At 42.3% G+C, this 16,326-nt stretch overlaps 1 protein-coding gene across 20 annotated transcripts in view; it reads right to left on the bottom strand.

The window, feature by feature from the left end:
* ENOX1 (ecto-NOX disulfide-thiol exchanger 1) overlaps positions 1 to 16,326 on the bottom strand; it is a 506,538-nt gene that overhangs the window by 95,445 nt on the left and 394,767 nt on the right. For all 20 annotated transcript variants that reach the window (XR_012159113.2, XR_012159112.2, XM_073345396.2 and 17 more), the window contains one exon: positions 13,992 to 14,204. Coding sequence is in view for 18 of the 20 variants with exons in the window: in XM_073345396.2 (XP_073201497.1) it covers positions 13,992 to 14,204 (213 nt within the window). In the remaining 2 variants the exon portion in view is untranslated. The remainder of the gene's footprint in view (positions 1 to 13,991; positions 14,205 to 16,326) is intronic.

Genomic DNA, 16,326 nt, shown 5'->3' with positions numbered 1-16,326 from the left:
CACCTCAAAAATCTTTATAATAATAAAAAAACTACAACCTTTGGGCCCAATCCTGTGAACACTTACTACCAGACAGAGCTCTCTAATGTGAGTGTTCCCAGTGAGGGCACTAATCATGTCAGCCAGTAATATTAGCAGGGTCTGGTCCTTCATTTATAAACAACAAACTGCATCAAGTTTTAAAAGTGCAGCAGTCATGAAGTGTGCCCAACTAACCAAACCATTCACTCTACCTCACTGGTGTAACCCCTGTCCTCTCTTCCCTGCTCCAGTTCCTTATTATCTTCACTCACCACATCATGTCTGCACAGTATTTAGCTTCCACTTCAGCAAAGCATTTAACATCTTCTTAACTCCTTATCTGTTCAGAAAAGCACTTCAGCATGTTCACTGACTTGAGTGGGACTTGAGCCATTGCTTCAGTGCTTTGAGGCTTGATCCTGTTAGGTGCTGAGTGCCCTCAACTCCGATGGAAGTGAACACCTTACAAGATCAAGATGACTAGGGACGGACTGCTGAACTGAAGCCTTAGACTGAAAACTCTTTAGAAGCTAACTCTTTTATTTGATTGTAAAGCACCAAGTGCATTTATAGGCCTATATAAAACAATACATAAAAATAATAGTGAGAAGTCTTATTAGTGAAATCCTGGCTCCACTGAAATCAATAGCAAAACTCCTTTTCGCTTCGACGAGGACTAAAATTACACAGTACTGGAGAAACAAAGGAATCCAAGACGGATGAAACACACTGTGGGAAGTGATTATCTCCTCTATTTGGCACTTGTGAGGCCATATCTGGAGTATTGTGTTCAGTTTTGGGTCCCCCACTACAAAAAGGGTGTGGACAAATTGGAGAGAGTCCAGCAGACAGCAACAAAAATGATTAGGGGGCACATGACTTATGGGGAGAGACTGAGGGAACTGGGGTTATTTAGTCTGCGGAAGAGAAGAGTGAGGGGGGATTTGATAGCAGCCTTCAATCCTGAAGGGGGATTCCAAAGAGGATGGAGCTCGGCTGTTCTCAATGGTGGCAGATGACAGAACAAGGAGCAATGGTGTCAATTGTGGGGGAGGTTTAGGTTGGATATTAGGAACAACTATTTCACTAGGAGGGTGGTGAAGCACTGGAATGGGTTACCTAGGGAGGTTCACCATCCTGCGAGGTTTTTAAGGCCCGGCTTGACAAAACCCTGGCTGGGGAGATTCAGTTGGTGTTGGTCCTGCTTTGAGCAGGGGGTTGAACTAGATGACCTCCTGAGGTCTTTTTCCAACCCTAATGTTCTATGACTCTATAATTCTATGACAAAGGAATGAGCCATCAGACAACATTAGGGGTGGAGACCATGGTTATACAGTAGATAGAAAAACGTGGCAAGGAACAATAACAACACAGGACACACCTACATCTATTCATCCTACAATAGGTCCTCTGCCATTGCAACAGCATTTTGGACAAAACATTTTAAAAAAATATCTGTATGAAAGAATATAGAGACTCAGTTAAGGCTTACTAAAAAAGTTATCAGAAAAAAACCAAACAAATAAAATGCTGAATTAATATGCCAGCCCAAGGGGCTGAATGGATCATAAAGGTCTTTTACAAATATATCAAAGGAAAAAGAAGTACCAGAGGATAATTATATTAATGATTAATTTTTTTATTTGTATTCCATTAGCACCTAAGGACAAGAGGCCCCATTGTGCTAGGCACTATACAAACAGTTCATATGAGACCATCCCTGCCCTGAAGAGCTTAATGATGGCTTGAAAAATTGCTGAAATAGCTATTTCAATTTTTCAAATTAGTCTTTGGCAAAAGGAATAAAGAAGACAGGGCAATTAAGGAAAACCTTTTTTAAAACAGCTACCAATAGAAAGCAATTAAGGGAATACTAGGAAAGTATGAATACTTAAAAAAAAGATCTGGATGATCTACTTCCTGGATGCTAAGACACTTAACTAGCAAACCTATTGTACCTGTAGTGGAACTGACTGTATTTCTGAAAAGTCATGGAACATACTATCTAGTTAATGGATTGTGGGGAAAAGTAATTGCAGAGCTGATATTAAAAAAAAAAAAAAAAAACAGGTAAGAAGGTAATGATCCCAGTAACCACCAACACATGAGTCTCACTTCTATCCTGGTAAAATAATGGAGCACATTTTAAAGGTAACCTGAAAATGGGACAAAACAAAAACAGGGCCCATTCCCTTTTTACTATGCATGAAGAAGGCCTGGAAGGATTTTATTTAAGTTTGGTTGGGGTTTTATTGCTTGGTTTTTTACATTAGAAATTCAGGTCCTCTCTAACTGGGAAGACTCTGATGACTTTAGAACTGAAGAAATCATATCACAAGGAAGTTGAGCAATTGAGAGGGGAAAGGAATTTCAGCCAGACTGTTTAGAATGTGTCTTTGTTAACACCGATATTTCCTTGAGAAAGGACATTCAATTCCCCTTCATTAAAATGTGAGAGCACTAACAATATAAATCCTTTGAGATATACAGAAGATCCCAGGGAATGGCCAGGGAAGATCAAAGCTGACATTCATGATATTTCTATGGTAAAAAACTACATGACCCCCGCCCTCACCAACCCCCCCCACCTTTCAGTCTCTCATTATACATCATAAAGAAACAAATGAGCAAATAGGAAGCTATTGGGAAGTTGAACAGTATCTCAAAAGAAGTGGTGGTACCCCTACAGATTGGACAACAGAGTAGAAAATACATTGTAAGAAATAATCTTGCATTGGCAACAAGATAGAGAGAAAAGGAGTACTTGTGGCACCTTAGAAACTAACAAATTTATTTGAGCATAAGCTTTCGTGAGCTACAGCTCACTTCATCGGATGCATATTTTCCACTGATGCTAGTCTCTATAGTGCCACAAGTCCTCCTTTTCTTTTTGCGGATACAGACTAACATGGCTGCTACTCTGAAACCTGTGAAGATGGAGATAGTGACTCGAAGATTAATAGGTCGTTTCTGCCTCTAGATTATATGGACCATTTCTCCAGATATGATCAAAATGCACAGAACAAAATCAGTGGATGCGATGTAAATGGAGGTTAGTTACTGTAACTGGAAGTTCTTTGAGATGTGTGGGCCCTACTTGTATTCCACACATGGATATGCATGTGCACCATGTGCCAAGTCCAGAGATTTTAACAAGCGGTATCCGCTGGCCCACGCATGCACAGTAGATCTCCTTGGGCTCCTGAGTGAGGCTATAAGAGGCAATTCAAGTTGCTGGCCCCTCAGTTCCACTCCTTACCATGAATCCAACCAGACTGGAAGCAGAGAGGAAAGAGGGCGGGTAATACAGATAGGGATCACACATCCTGAAGAACTTCCAGTTACAGTAAGTAATCTCCATTTCTTCTTTGAGTGCTGGTCTCTTTGTGTATTCCACATGTGGGTGATTGGCAAGTAGTGCTCAGACTGGAGGTGCCTACGAGTAAGCCAGCAACACAGATGCATGCAGCACTGCCAATCCCACCACTGCATCCACAACTGAAGCCTGAACTAACATGAAATGCATAGCGAATATGTGTATGGAGCTCCAGGTGGCAGCTCTGCAAATATCCAGTATTGAGACTTTCTGCAGAGATGCTACCATGGCAGCCTGTGCTCTCATGGAGTAGGTTGTTATACCATCGGGAGGCGGGATGTGAGCTAGCTTGTATCACTTGATAATGCAGCCAGAAACCCACTTAGAAATCCTTTGTGGGGATATAGCTTGACCATGGGATCTCTCTGCTATCATGATGAAGAATTTTGGAGACTCTGATGGGTTTGGTTCTTTGCAGTTAAAAGGCCAGTGCACACCTGCTGTCAAGAGAGTGAAATCTCTTCTCTTCAGGAGAAGCGTAGGGGTTTGGAAAAAAGACAGGTAAATGAATATACTGGTTAAGGTGAATTTTGGAGGCAACCTTGGGGAGATATTTAGGGTGAAGGTGGAGGGATACTTTGTCCTTTTGAAATACTGTACATGGAGGGTCTACCTGAGGGCTCCCAGTTTACTGACCCTCCTGGCTGACGTGATGGCCACTAGAAATGTCACCTTCATGGATAGGTGGAACATCGAACATCGAACATATCGTTAAGTGTTCAAATAGAGTTAAGTTAAGTGTTAAGAGTTAAGTGTTCAAATAGAGGTCTAGTAAGTTTTGACAGCAGGAATCGTGTTATAGTTGGGTTGGTAAAGACAGAGCACCCATCTACTGGAGGGAGGAAGGCTCTAAGGGCTGCAAGGTGGATTCATAATGTGTTGACTGAAACACCATATTTCTTTACAGACAGGAGCTAATCTAAAACGACCCGGATGCTTGGAGAGACTGCGTAAGACTGATTATGCTGTATCCAGGCAGAGAAGCTTTTCCATTTAGCCAGCTAGTTGGCCCTAGCCAAGTCTTTTCTACTCTAGTGGCTAGTCTACACTAGAAGTGCTACGTTGGTGCAGCTGCACCGATGTAGCTGTGCCACAGTAGCCTGTCTGGTGAAGATGCTCTATGCTGACAGGAGTGAGAAGGACACTGGCTTTGTTGTGATGTCTCTTTCCCAGGACCTGTTGAAGCAGGGAGATGGGAAGAAAGGCATATCTGGAATCGTTTGCCCACAATAATAGGAGAGCACCACCTTACACCTTGAGAGTCGCAGCCAATGGCTCCCCGGAACAATCTAGGAGGAGTTTTTTGTTTGTGATAAAAAGAGGTCCTATAAATTTCTGCTTCACTGTGTGAACATGTCTGTCAGAACAGAGTCATGGATTTCCTACTCATGGTTTGCCAAGAAGTGCCTGCTGAGATTATCTGCTAAGGAGTTGTGAATAGCCAAGAGGTATGCCACCTGGATAGCCATGCTGAGTCAGATACACCAGTTCCAAAGCCTGACTGCCTCCAGACAAAGTGGGAGAGACCTCACTCCTCCCTGTTTGCTTACGTAGACCACAGTGGTGATACTGTCTGACATAACTTGGATGTGGAGGGAGCGAATAAGTGGGAGGAAGGCCTTGCATGCAAGGAGGATTGCTCACAGCTCCAGGATGTTGATATGTAGTCTGGCCTCCTGTGGGGTGCATGTGCCCTGTTCAGTGTGACAGTTCAAGTGGGTACCCCGCCCCAGAAGGGAAGCATCTATTATGATGGTCACACTGGGAGTGGGAGTAGGGAAGGGGACTCCCACTTGTACATTGTCTGCGTTCTATTGCCCCTCAGTGTAATAGGGATTCTGCTTCCTGTTGAAGACTCACCGTGTAAGGGTGGTCCCCAAAGGGAGACCTTGAAGGGGGGTTGTGAGGAGGGAAGGAGAGGAACTCTATGAGGATACCTGATGGATAATCTCCAATCCCCAATTGTCCATCATGATTAGCTCCCAGTTGAGGGAGAAGAGTGTAAGATAGCCCCCAAAGGTGACCAAAGAAGGGGAAAGTGGCATCAGAGATGGTAAGTGGGTCTTGACTAAGATGTCAAAAGTGGCTTCTAGCCAAAAATTCAAGGGGCCGCTGGGCAGTGGAGTTCACAATTGTGACCAGAGTGTTCAGTGTTGGACACTGTGACATCTGTTGGAGGACTGTTAGGGTCAACATAGGTAATGCAGTGTCTACACCTGTGCTGCATCAACCTCTACATCAACCACGGCTCAACGCCACTTGGGGAGGTGACATTGCTATGTTGATGTAAGGGCATTTACTTCAGTGGGAGACAAATTTAAGTGTAGACACATGGTTGACGCAAGGTGGCTTATGTTGACCTAAATTTGTAGTGTAAACCAGGCCCCAGGTGAGACTTGTATTACTGTCCGGTTAGTTCCTGCCATGTACAGAATTGTGATGTTTCCTTAAAAGCAAAATTGGCTTTGGTGTGGGTAAATTTTTCAATGGATGAGGCTTACACAACCCTGACAAACTCTCAACAGTATCTGGAAGGAAGTTAGCCCCCAGCTGGTCTGTCATTTGGGGGCAAGGACTCTGAAAAGATATAGTTGGGTAAAGGTGCCACAATCACAATTTATAAATACCAAATTTATGAGCTTTTCAGATGTTCCAAGTTGTTGTTTTATCAATGTTGTAAATATGCCCCATTAATTTCATTAACATGTCTTCTTAAAATTCTCTGCAAACTCTTTATGAACAGATGGACAATGTTTCACTTTTCACATATATATAGTAAGCCAGAGAACGCTAAACAAGGAACTGTGAAACAGGTTTCTCCTTTCAAGGAACTTGCATATCTCACAGTTGATTTAAGGAATATTCTCTGTCTCATTTACATCATTCCCATGCACATAACATTATGTATGTGTGCATACATATCAGTATAACACTCTTTGTAAACAAAAATCTGAAATTAAACTTGATACCATCAAGTAGCATAGCTATCCAGAATAGGTGTGCTATCTAGTAAATTATGTGAAGCCAGTGAGATTCTAAAATACAACAGCTTACACTAGTGTAATACTATAGTGTTATTGTCAATTGATATCAGCATTACAGTACTTGTAAGAAGGATATGCTGAAAAATCTTCCTGAAAGAGAAGTGTAAAGGAAGAACCTGGGAGGTGATTTAAAAGTACCAAAATAGTAAGGAAAAATGAATAGCGCAAGAAGTGGAGAATTGTGTTAAGGAAATGGTGTTTAAGTGCATTTGTCTCAAATATATACAGAGTGCATGTCAGTCTCAATATAAAATACTTTCTTATTGACAAGGACTAGTGCAATCAGAACATTTTAGCTTATGGCCCAGCCACCAAAGAACTACAGGTAATGAAATCCCTGACACAAGCTTCTGACTGCAGGTATTTGAAAGATTAGCAAGAGGATTACACCTAAATGTTTGAGTCAAGTGTTCAATACATACATTAATTGCCTGATCAGATGTTTATGGCAGGGTAATCAGCAAAACAGATTTCAGAGTAACAGCCGTGTTAGTAGTAGTAGTTAGTAGTTAGAGTCTCTAAGGTGCAGCAAAACAGAGTGTTTTATAGCTGTCAAACCACCAATTTACTGGTCATGTTAAAGTTCTACAGATGATCTTAGTCTCTTTATTAGAGAGACAAGGTGGGTGAGGTAATATCTTTTATTGGACCGACTTCTGTTGGTGAGAGACAAGCTTTCAAGATACACAGAGCTCTTATTCAGGACTGGGAAAGGTAATAATAGTGTCACAGCTAAATACAAGGTTGAATAGATAGTTTAGCATAAGTATTTAGCACCTAATGTCAGGGACCATTCAAGATGGAGTGGCCTGTTAACACCTCTGTAGTCACAGGACAAAAATGGGGGTTTAGTGGGTTACAGATTGTTGTAATAAGTGTTAGCAATATGTGTTCTTCATGGGGATTTCTTCTCAGGAAGCATGCTACCTATATGGAGTTTACAACCTCTTGTGTCCACCTACCATGAGGTTGTATATATGCAGCACTCCTTCCTTGACCTTCCACACTCTCACCATTCATCCCTTCCCCAAAGCACACGTTCCCCAAGAGGCCTATACTCCCTCATACTCATTCTAAAGCAATGTTAGCAGTATAGCTCATAGAAAATGGAGGGTTTTTTTTATGTATTCAAAAATTGTGGCTCCAATAAGCTAGGTGACTTTGCTGCCCACACCATAGGCTGCATCTACATATTGTCTTTTTAGATTATAAGCAATTTAGGGTAGGGTACCTCAGTACAATTTTCAGAACTGCGTATGTGACATAATGGCCTAAGTCCCATTTTCAAAATTGACTTAGGGGCCAGATATATAAAGGAATTTAGGCATTTAAAGATGCAGATAGCACTTAATAGATATGCAAAAGTGCCTAAGGAGGTTAGTGCCTAGTTCCTATGATTTTCAGTCGGAGTTAGATGCCCAAAAGGCTTAGGCACTTGTGCAAATCGCAATAGATGCCTATCTGCATCTTTAGGTGCCTGAATACTATTGTAAATCTGGCCTTGAGAGAAACTCTCGTTGACTTGCAACAAATTGTTTTTGAAAATGACCTTAGACTGCTGAGTTGATTAGGTTATGTCTACACTGCAACGTAAGGTCCGGTTAGTGGGACTCAAATCAGCTGACCTGTATTAGGGAACCCTGAGTTTGAGTGTCTACATTGTATTTTAACTCTAGGTTAAGAATTTTCTGAACCTACGGCCCTGGCATCCACACTGCAGGGTGCAGACCCAAGTCAAAGTAATCATATCCCAGAGTTCCTGGTGCCCCCACATACCCGAAATGTTTTTGCTCCAGTCTTAGGAAAGTGGTGCACCATGGGAAAACTTTACTGCCCACCATGCATGTTACCAGGAAGCAGCTTGCTTTGCAGAAGGCTTGATTGGTTCACTCTCCATTGCAAACCCAGGAGGCTCCCTGATAGTGTGCTTGCCGATTGGTGATCAGAACAGAATGGGTTAACACTGACCTGAGCTGCTACCATTTGCCAAGTCAGGGGAGGGGCGGCTTCCATTTTCAATAGAGTGGACTGCAGATTGTTGGGATAGAGAGGATTAAGGAAGTTGTTCCATGGAATTGTGGGATACATCTGGATGATTCTTGGGACCTAAGTCAAGTGGGGCTGCGGCTACACTGAAAAACAATAGGGCTCGGACAGTGGCTCCCTGTTTGACTTGAGCTTGGACCCTCCAGCCCTGCAGAGTCCTGGGACCCTGGGTCCGAGCTCTGGGTTAGCACAATTGCAATGTAGATGCAAGGGGGCATTAGCCTTGAGCCTGGGCTAAAGCATGGGTTGCATTGCAGTGTAGACATACCCATAGACACTTTTGAAAATTCTACTCCTACTCTTTATACTTGTCTGTAAGGTGCCTAGCATAAGGTTGGTTCTAATTAGCAACAACAATATAATTAGACTATAGTTAATAATAATAACCAAAGGTTTAGGAATATAATATTATTTATAACTCACTGAAAAAGTCTTCACTAGAGCTGGTAAGAAATTTGTACTGAAAAAGGAATTGTGACAATAAATCAAAAGGAAAATGTTTGCCATTTTTATTCCAGTTCCCAGCCTTCTCTAGTGCTCTTGATCAGTGACTGAAAATGTGTATGGCATCTGGGAGCACATTTCTTTTTTTAAATATGTGGCTTCATAGTAGTGGATAAAAAAAAACTTTATTTTTAATTCTCTTTCAAAGAATTAAAAGTAACCATGGAATTAACATGTATGTAAATTCATATTTTGTCCTAGACAAATAAATACAGTGCTCATGGGGCTAGATCCTCAGGCTTGATGTGGCCATTTTACATCACCTCAGTAGTGTGCTGTGCCCACAAAACCTGTGTATATGGGCCTAGGAAAATCACCCCAGTGTAAGGTTGATTCTGCAATAGCATATAGTAAGGTGGCCCTCCCAGTTAACAAGATTTTATTGGAACCAGTGAGATTGGTCTGGCACATCCCAGCATTCTGTGCCCCCATACCTAGGAGAGCCAAGAGCGGCTATTTCATCCCAGCAAAGGGAGCCAAATTTCTGTTCTCCCACCTTGCTCCAAACTCTGTGGTGGTACGAAATAGGTCACAGTACCTAAGGACTAGCCCATCAGATTAGAGTTCCAAGAGACTGGACCTCCTGGGGAGAAAGGTCTTCTCTGTGGGATTACAATTCCGCATCACCAATCACCAGGCTCTGCTAGCCATGTCTGACTTCAACAACTACTTCTAGGCTGGTGGCCTTTCAGGTCAAACATTCCCCTGACAACAGACTACAGTTCCTCTCACTTCTAGAAGAGGGCAAGTTATGTATTTCTCACTACAGTGATGAGACCCCTAACTTAACAGGGTGCAGCTAACGACTTTTTATTGATTTATTTGTACTAGAAGTGGTAAGATACAATGAAGAGAGGTAGAGTTGCTATCTGCTTTTCATTGCTCCTGAGAAATCTCGATGAAACTTTCATGGAGGCACTCTGCAATCTTCTCCCAAAGCTTTCTAGGGACAGAAGTCTTATTTCTTCCTTCACGGTAGGGCACTTTCCCATGCCAGTCAGTGATCACTTCGGCAGGCACCATTGCAGTGCACAGGATAGCAGCATATAGGCCTGGGTGGCTTTGGGATGCCAGCAGCAGCTGTGCGCTCTCTGTGTTACCCTCAGGAGCCATACTCACTGTGGCTGGTGCTGTGAGTGGTGCCGTGCACCAGTAATCCCAAGCAAAAGAGTCACTGAGAATGTGTTGTTGAAAACATTAGGGGAGGAAGGGAAGGGGAGTTCTGAATCTTTTGCTTTCTGTTGTGACTATATAGACAATGGTACCTCTGTGTGTTTTATCTGCAGTTGCTGCCATTGCGACCTTGAGGGGTTCACCCTCCACACATCTAGAACGCCTGAGCTGGACATGAAGGAGAAAGAAGAGGACTCGGGTTGACATGTTCAATGAAATCCTGCAAGCCAGCGCAGCATCAGGCCCTGAACCCAGGGCCTGGAAGGTGAACATTGCAAACAGCCTAGAGAAGGAAAGAGTGAAGAGGAGAAAGGCCCAGGAGTCCTAGCAGGAAAAGGAGAGGGAGATGCACCAGGACGTAATGAGGCTTCTCAGGCAGCAAACACAGATGCTGCAGACTCTTGTGGACCTACAGATTCAACAGTCCTGGGCTTGCCACCCTCTGCAGTCCATGGAGAACTCGAGTGCAGCACTTCCCTATGCCTCCCCCCAGACATTCGTCGTGTCATCCGGGGCTGCTGCACTACCACTACTGCTCCACCTGTGGGGAGATTAAAGACCACCAAAGCTTCACCTACACGGACCTGTGAAAGCCACAGTTGGTGTATGTCGCTAAAATGTACATGAATGCTCTTTCCCCGTGTAAAGTTCTGTTCTATTAATTTATTAAGTTTTCAGTGTATTTACTTTAAAATTGTATGGATTTTTCTTTTCACTGATTTTGTTACAAATAAAATTCTATTGTTTGGAACATAATTCATCTTTATTAGTTCACAACATATGCTGTAGAATGCCTAGCGGTTCTGAGAGCACCCACTTACTGGTTACTGTACTGTGTGACACAACTCATAGGATCCGTAACAAACAAAATGAATAGGTGCATTGACGGTGTTACATTCATAGATGTACACCAAGCACCACACAGTTCCTAACTGGCCAAAAATAGCAGAGCCAGGTAGAGCACAGTACACCACAATGCATTACTGTGGCTCACTGTTAAACTGCTCCTTCAAAGTCTCCCTGAGCCATATAGCTCTGCGTTAAACTCTTTTAATAGCACTTGTATCTGGCTGTTCCAACTCAGCAGACAGCTGCTCCACCTCTGCACTCGACCCCAGTGGAAATGTTTTCTCTCTTTGGTTCGCAGATATTATGCAGGACACAGCAGACAGCTATAACAGTGGGATATTTTTCTCACTGAGATCCAATCTCGTGAGTAAATAACGTCAATGTCCCTTCAATCTGCCAAAAGCACATTCAACTGTCATTCTGCACCTGCTGAGCTGCTAGTTGAATCTCTACTTGGTGCTGCCGAGGTGGCCAGTATATAGCTTCACGGGAACTGAGGGTAGGCTGGGTCCCCCAGGATCACTATTAGTGTTTCAACATCATCAGTGGTAATCCACCAGTCAGCAAAGAAAGTCCCTGCTTGTAGCTTTCTGAACAGCACTGTGTTATGCACCTTCCCTGACCAGCCCACAGTGATGCTTCCCCAGTGATCCACCAATGTTTGCATAACCATACAAAATTAGCCCTTTCTGTTGATGTCACGCTGTGGCATGGTGGTCTACCAAAATAGGGATAGGCAAGGCAACTATTGCTCCAATGCAGTTCAGGAATCATGCTGCTGCAAATCCAGCCACTATGTCCTGCACGTTGCTGAGAGTCACATTCCTGCATAACAAGAGGCAATTAATGGCCCTGCACACTTGATGACAGCTGCCACAGTGAATTTTCCTAAATGATTCCCCGCTGACTGGCAGCAATCTGGCTTTGCAAGTTTCCACAGTGCAATCATGACTCACTTCTCCACTGTCAGTGAAGCTCTCATTTTGTTGTCCCTGAGCTAGAGGGTTGGGGCAAGCTCGGCACACATATCCAGGAATGTGTCCTTGTGCATCTGAAAGTTCTGCAGCCACTGCTCATCATCTCAAGCCTGCTTTACGATGTGATCCCACCAGTCAGTGCTCATTTCTTGGGACCATAAGTGACCCTTCCCCATCTGCAGCTGCTCCACCACCACCAACCTTGAGCTGGTTCTTGTTATGTCCCTCAGCAATCTGTCCTCCAACTACCAGAGGATTGTGTGTTCTGTGCTTGCAACGCTCACAACAATAGTGCAGAGCTGTGCAGGCTCCATGCTTCTGTCAGAGATGGTGGACAGCAAGGAGGGCTGCATGGGTTTGGGGGATTTTGAAAAGAGGCAAAGAAATTATGGGATATAGATGATATTTTGGGATGGAGAGAGTTGCACATTGGGAAGTTGACTCCTTGCTCTCACGACCCGTTTCTGCGCCACAATGCATAGCCAAAACTTCCCTTTGCACACTGGGATACCTAGCTATGGTGCACTGCACTGTGCATTGATATAAGCGCTGCTGGTGAGTACATGCACTGCCAACACAAGGAGCCAAATATGTATGCACACAAGTGATATACTAATTGCGGGGGCTTTATGCCGACGTAATTTTCATCGACCAAAGTTTGTAGTGTAGACATAGCCTGCAACTACAAGGCTCTCAATCTGTCACCAGTGACAGATGTTCCACAATAGTTGGTGATGAACAGGATTATTTAGATGGAATTAACTAAGGCGCAGACTGCTGGCAATAGGTGATTTTTAACCCTGCTGAAGAAGACATTTTTAAATACTATAACCAGCTGTTGTACATGTAAGTTTTGGAAACCTGGTGTGACCAGAACAACATGGCCGTGGCGGTGCCCACTTTCCTTTTCCTCACATATTATTTCTCAGTCACTGAGATGTAACATGATCTGCCTATCCAAACTACCATGGGTATTAACTGATCTTGAAAACTCACCCACTGCACACATGTCCTCAGATAATAACTCCATCTTTTAGCATGATCCCACAGTGTTTATGATACATATAGTTAATGTATATGTAAATACCAAAGACATAATTAAGACACAAAAGTGCAACAAGCATATTGGTCTCAGACTGAAAAAATTTCTTAATTTTTTTTGTCTTGTACGCTTAAGCAGGATGCATCTTTGTGACTATAATTAGATCCATTATTTGAGGAACTTTGGGTAATTGGAATCTAGCCTTTTTCCATGTGGATTGGGTACAGATGGAATGAATCAAAAACAAAGATTATGGGGACGCATTATACATATTAAAATCCTGCATAAATGAAGTACAATTGTTTTAAAGGGCCCTAGGCAATTATCCTGATTATTGTTTTATGAGGGAACCCCATTAAGGTGAGTTGATTGATTATATTTCTGTACAGGGAAAAATCACCAGCACTAAATATTTTAGACACTTTACCTGCCAAATAAATGCTGGCAGAATATCAACGGAGCGGTGCAGAGAGTTCCTTTACTGTGGGGGTGGCCTTGACACACTATTTATAAACCCCCTGAAAGGTGTTCATTTCTATAACTTATTTTTACCTAACCTCAATCTAAAAGTATACTCTGATTGTTCTCTATTCTGTAGGTATCAAAGATAACTAGAATTCCTTATCTCTACAACTCACAGATAAGAGATCATTGCACTCCAGGTAAAGCATGATCTTTCTCTGTTCCAAATTAGGGATACTTTTGTCTGGTCAGTTTCCTGAAACATTATGGATCCTACAGTATGTCTCAATCTATTAATGGAAAAACTTCTGAAACTTTGCTCACCTTGAGAAATAAGCTCTTAGGAATGGTCCTTGTTCCTCCAAATTGCTATAGCGTATGAAATAGGATATGAAGTAGAATGTGACTTTATCATAACTACTTACCCCCGAACACACAAAACACACCACCACTACCACAATCACAACAACAACACTGGACAAAAAAGAGTTACTTACATTGAGTGAGGATCCCTGTTAAGGCATTTTTAAAACTCTCCTTGGCTTGTTCCATTTCTTGCTCATGAGTGGCTTTCTCATTCATAAGTCGGCGAACATGACTATTTGCTGACTGCACCATTGAATAGAATTGATTTGCAGAGCGACGATTCACCTCACCTCGCTCAATCCAGGTAAGCAGCACTGTGATGGCCTCTGAAAATTTGTTGTCATCTAGAACAGTCAAACCACAGGTTTTAAACTACAGATATAAATATCCCAGGAAGGATACAATTTCTGTGCTACGCCACATTAAAATACTCATCAGTTGTGCTTACACTGTATCACATTGGGTTACACTTTTTGGTCTATTGTTCCACCAGATCTGGGGAGCTGATGCTATCATATGAAGCTCCATAAATTGTCATCCAAAGCCTGTCTTCTAGTGATTATAATAGTTCTCTTCCTTGAAAAAAAACCGTGGCCTAATTTTCACATGCACTAAAGAAATGGGAAGGGTGTGTGTGTGAGGAGCTAGATGCATTAAACTCGGGAAGGGATTTAATGTGGGAGGCTATAGCATGATGTTTCAGTTACATCAGGGAATACCTACATTTTGTGGCCATATTGATTGGCCTTTACTATTGTGCATTTAAAGATTTGTACATATTCCCAAAGACCTCGAGCTGGGCAAATAAATAATACATTTGTCTACAATAAAAATTCTGCATTCTGCGGGTCTTGTCAAAACACAGGGCTTAGATCTGCAGATCAATACATCCACTCAGAATCTTCCAGTGACACAGACCCCCCACTACACTTAGTTCCTCTACTTGCACCTATTACTGGATAATGACTGAACTTTATGATCATCAAGAAACAGAGAATGGAGAAGCATTTTATGTACACTAGACATTTAGATCCTCTGATTGTCAGATGCTGAGTCTGGAGGACAGAGGATGGATCACTTGATAGTGGCCCTACTCTTTTCATTCCCTTTGAAGCATCTGGCCCTGGCTACTGTCAGAAGACAGGATACTGGGGTAAATGGACCATTGGTCTGACCCAGTATGGTCATTCTTATGTTTTTGTGAGGTTGTATAAAATAGAACCTCAACCACCAAACCAGACCAACCCAAGTATTATAATGATAAAGGGCCTGAATCTGTCATCATTACTTAAAATGAGTAATTTACTCATGCAAGGCTTCTCAGTGGCTTCAAGGAGACTAGCAAGAGTGCTACTCACCACCAGTAAAAGCAGAAGAATTGGGATGCAAATTAGAGTTGGAAAATATCTACTAGGCCATCTTGCTCGCTAATCCTTCCAGTGCAAAATTTCATCCTACAGTATATTTTCTAGTACTTCATCTAATACTTTTTTTAATGAAGATCTCCTGGGATGATTCTTCCACCTCTTCCTCAAGAGAGTCTTATAGTGAAGTCCAGTAAACTGTGAAATAAAACTTCCTTACAATTCAGCCTACATGCATTTTTTTTTCTGATTTTGTCCATTTACTGAATAATTCATCCTGATGCTTGGTGTTTACTTCTTCATATATTTTAAATTATTAGTATGTCTCCCCTGCTGCATAAATATCTACTGTTCTGGATGGAAGGAAGCAGACATTTTGCCCAATGCCATTTGAAATGAATATGTGAAAATATTAAAACCAGCCAATGACATGGAGAGATCTGGCAATTTTTTAAAATTGTTTTGTAAGGTAACACAATCTATCTGTAAGAAATAATAAAATAAATAATAATAATTATGTTATACAGGACTATTTATTCTAGATCACAAATCACGATAGAAAGAATATAGGGACCTAAGATCCAGAGAGGTACAGTGAGTTGCCTGCAGTCATGCAGCAGGTCGTGGCAGATTTAGAAATAGACCCCAGGTCTCTAGACTCTTAGTTCAGCCCCCCATTCACTGAACCATGCTGTCACCTACAACAGCTGGATTCAACCTCTACCAGCTGGATAGACTTTTTGCATTTGAGAGACTCCCAGAAATCCACAAAATAAAAGCATCACAATGTTTGATATTTGCATTGTGTTGTGTGTGTGTTGTGACTTTGCGTCCACACAGGGCCATACACTCATTCTCTTTCACTTATTTTGTGGCTATTGAGAAGAAAAGAAATGGTGGTCTCCTCTTTCTCTGTCCCACTTTTGCCTGCAGGGGCCACCTACCAGTTCTACCTGTGATACACATACATGTACCTGCCAGCACTTAGTTCACTCTCATGAGTGAAGCTCACCAGACATGTAGACCTTAAAAGAGCTCTTCATAAAATTCTGAGATAGCTTCAATTCAGCTCAGAAACCACTGCGTTGAGGACCTCTGAGCT

Source organism: Lepidochelys kempii, chromosome 1, assembly GCF_965140285.1.
Source record: "Lepidochelys kempii isolate rLepKem1 chromosome 1, rLepKem1.hap1, whole genome shotgun sequence".
Lineage (NCBI taxonomy): Eukaryota > Metazoa > Chordata > Testudines > Cheloniidae > Lepidochelys > Lepidochelys kempii.
Note: the sequence above shows the minus strand (reverse complement) of the source record. Positions and strands in the feature narration are given on the sequence as shown.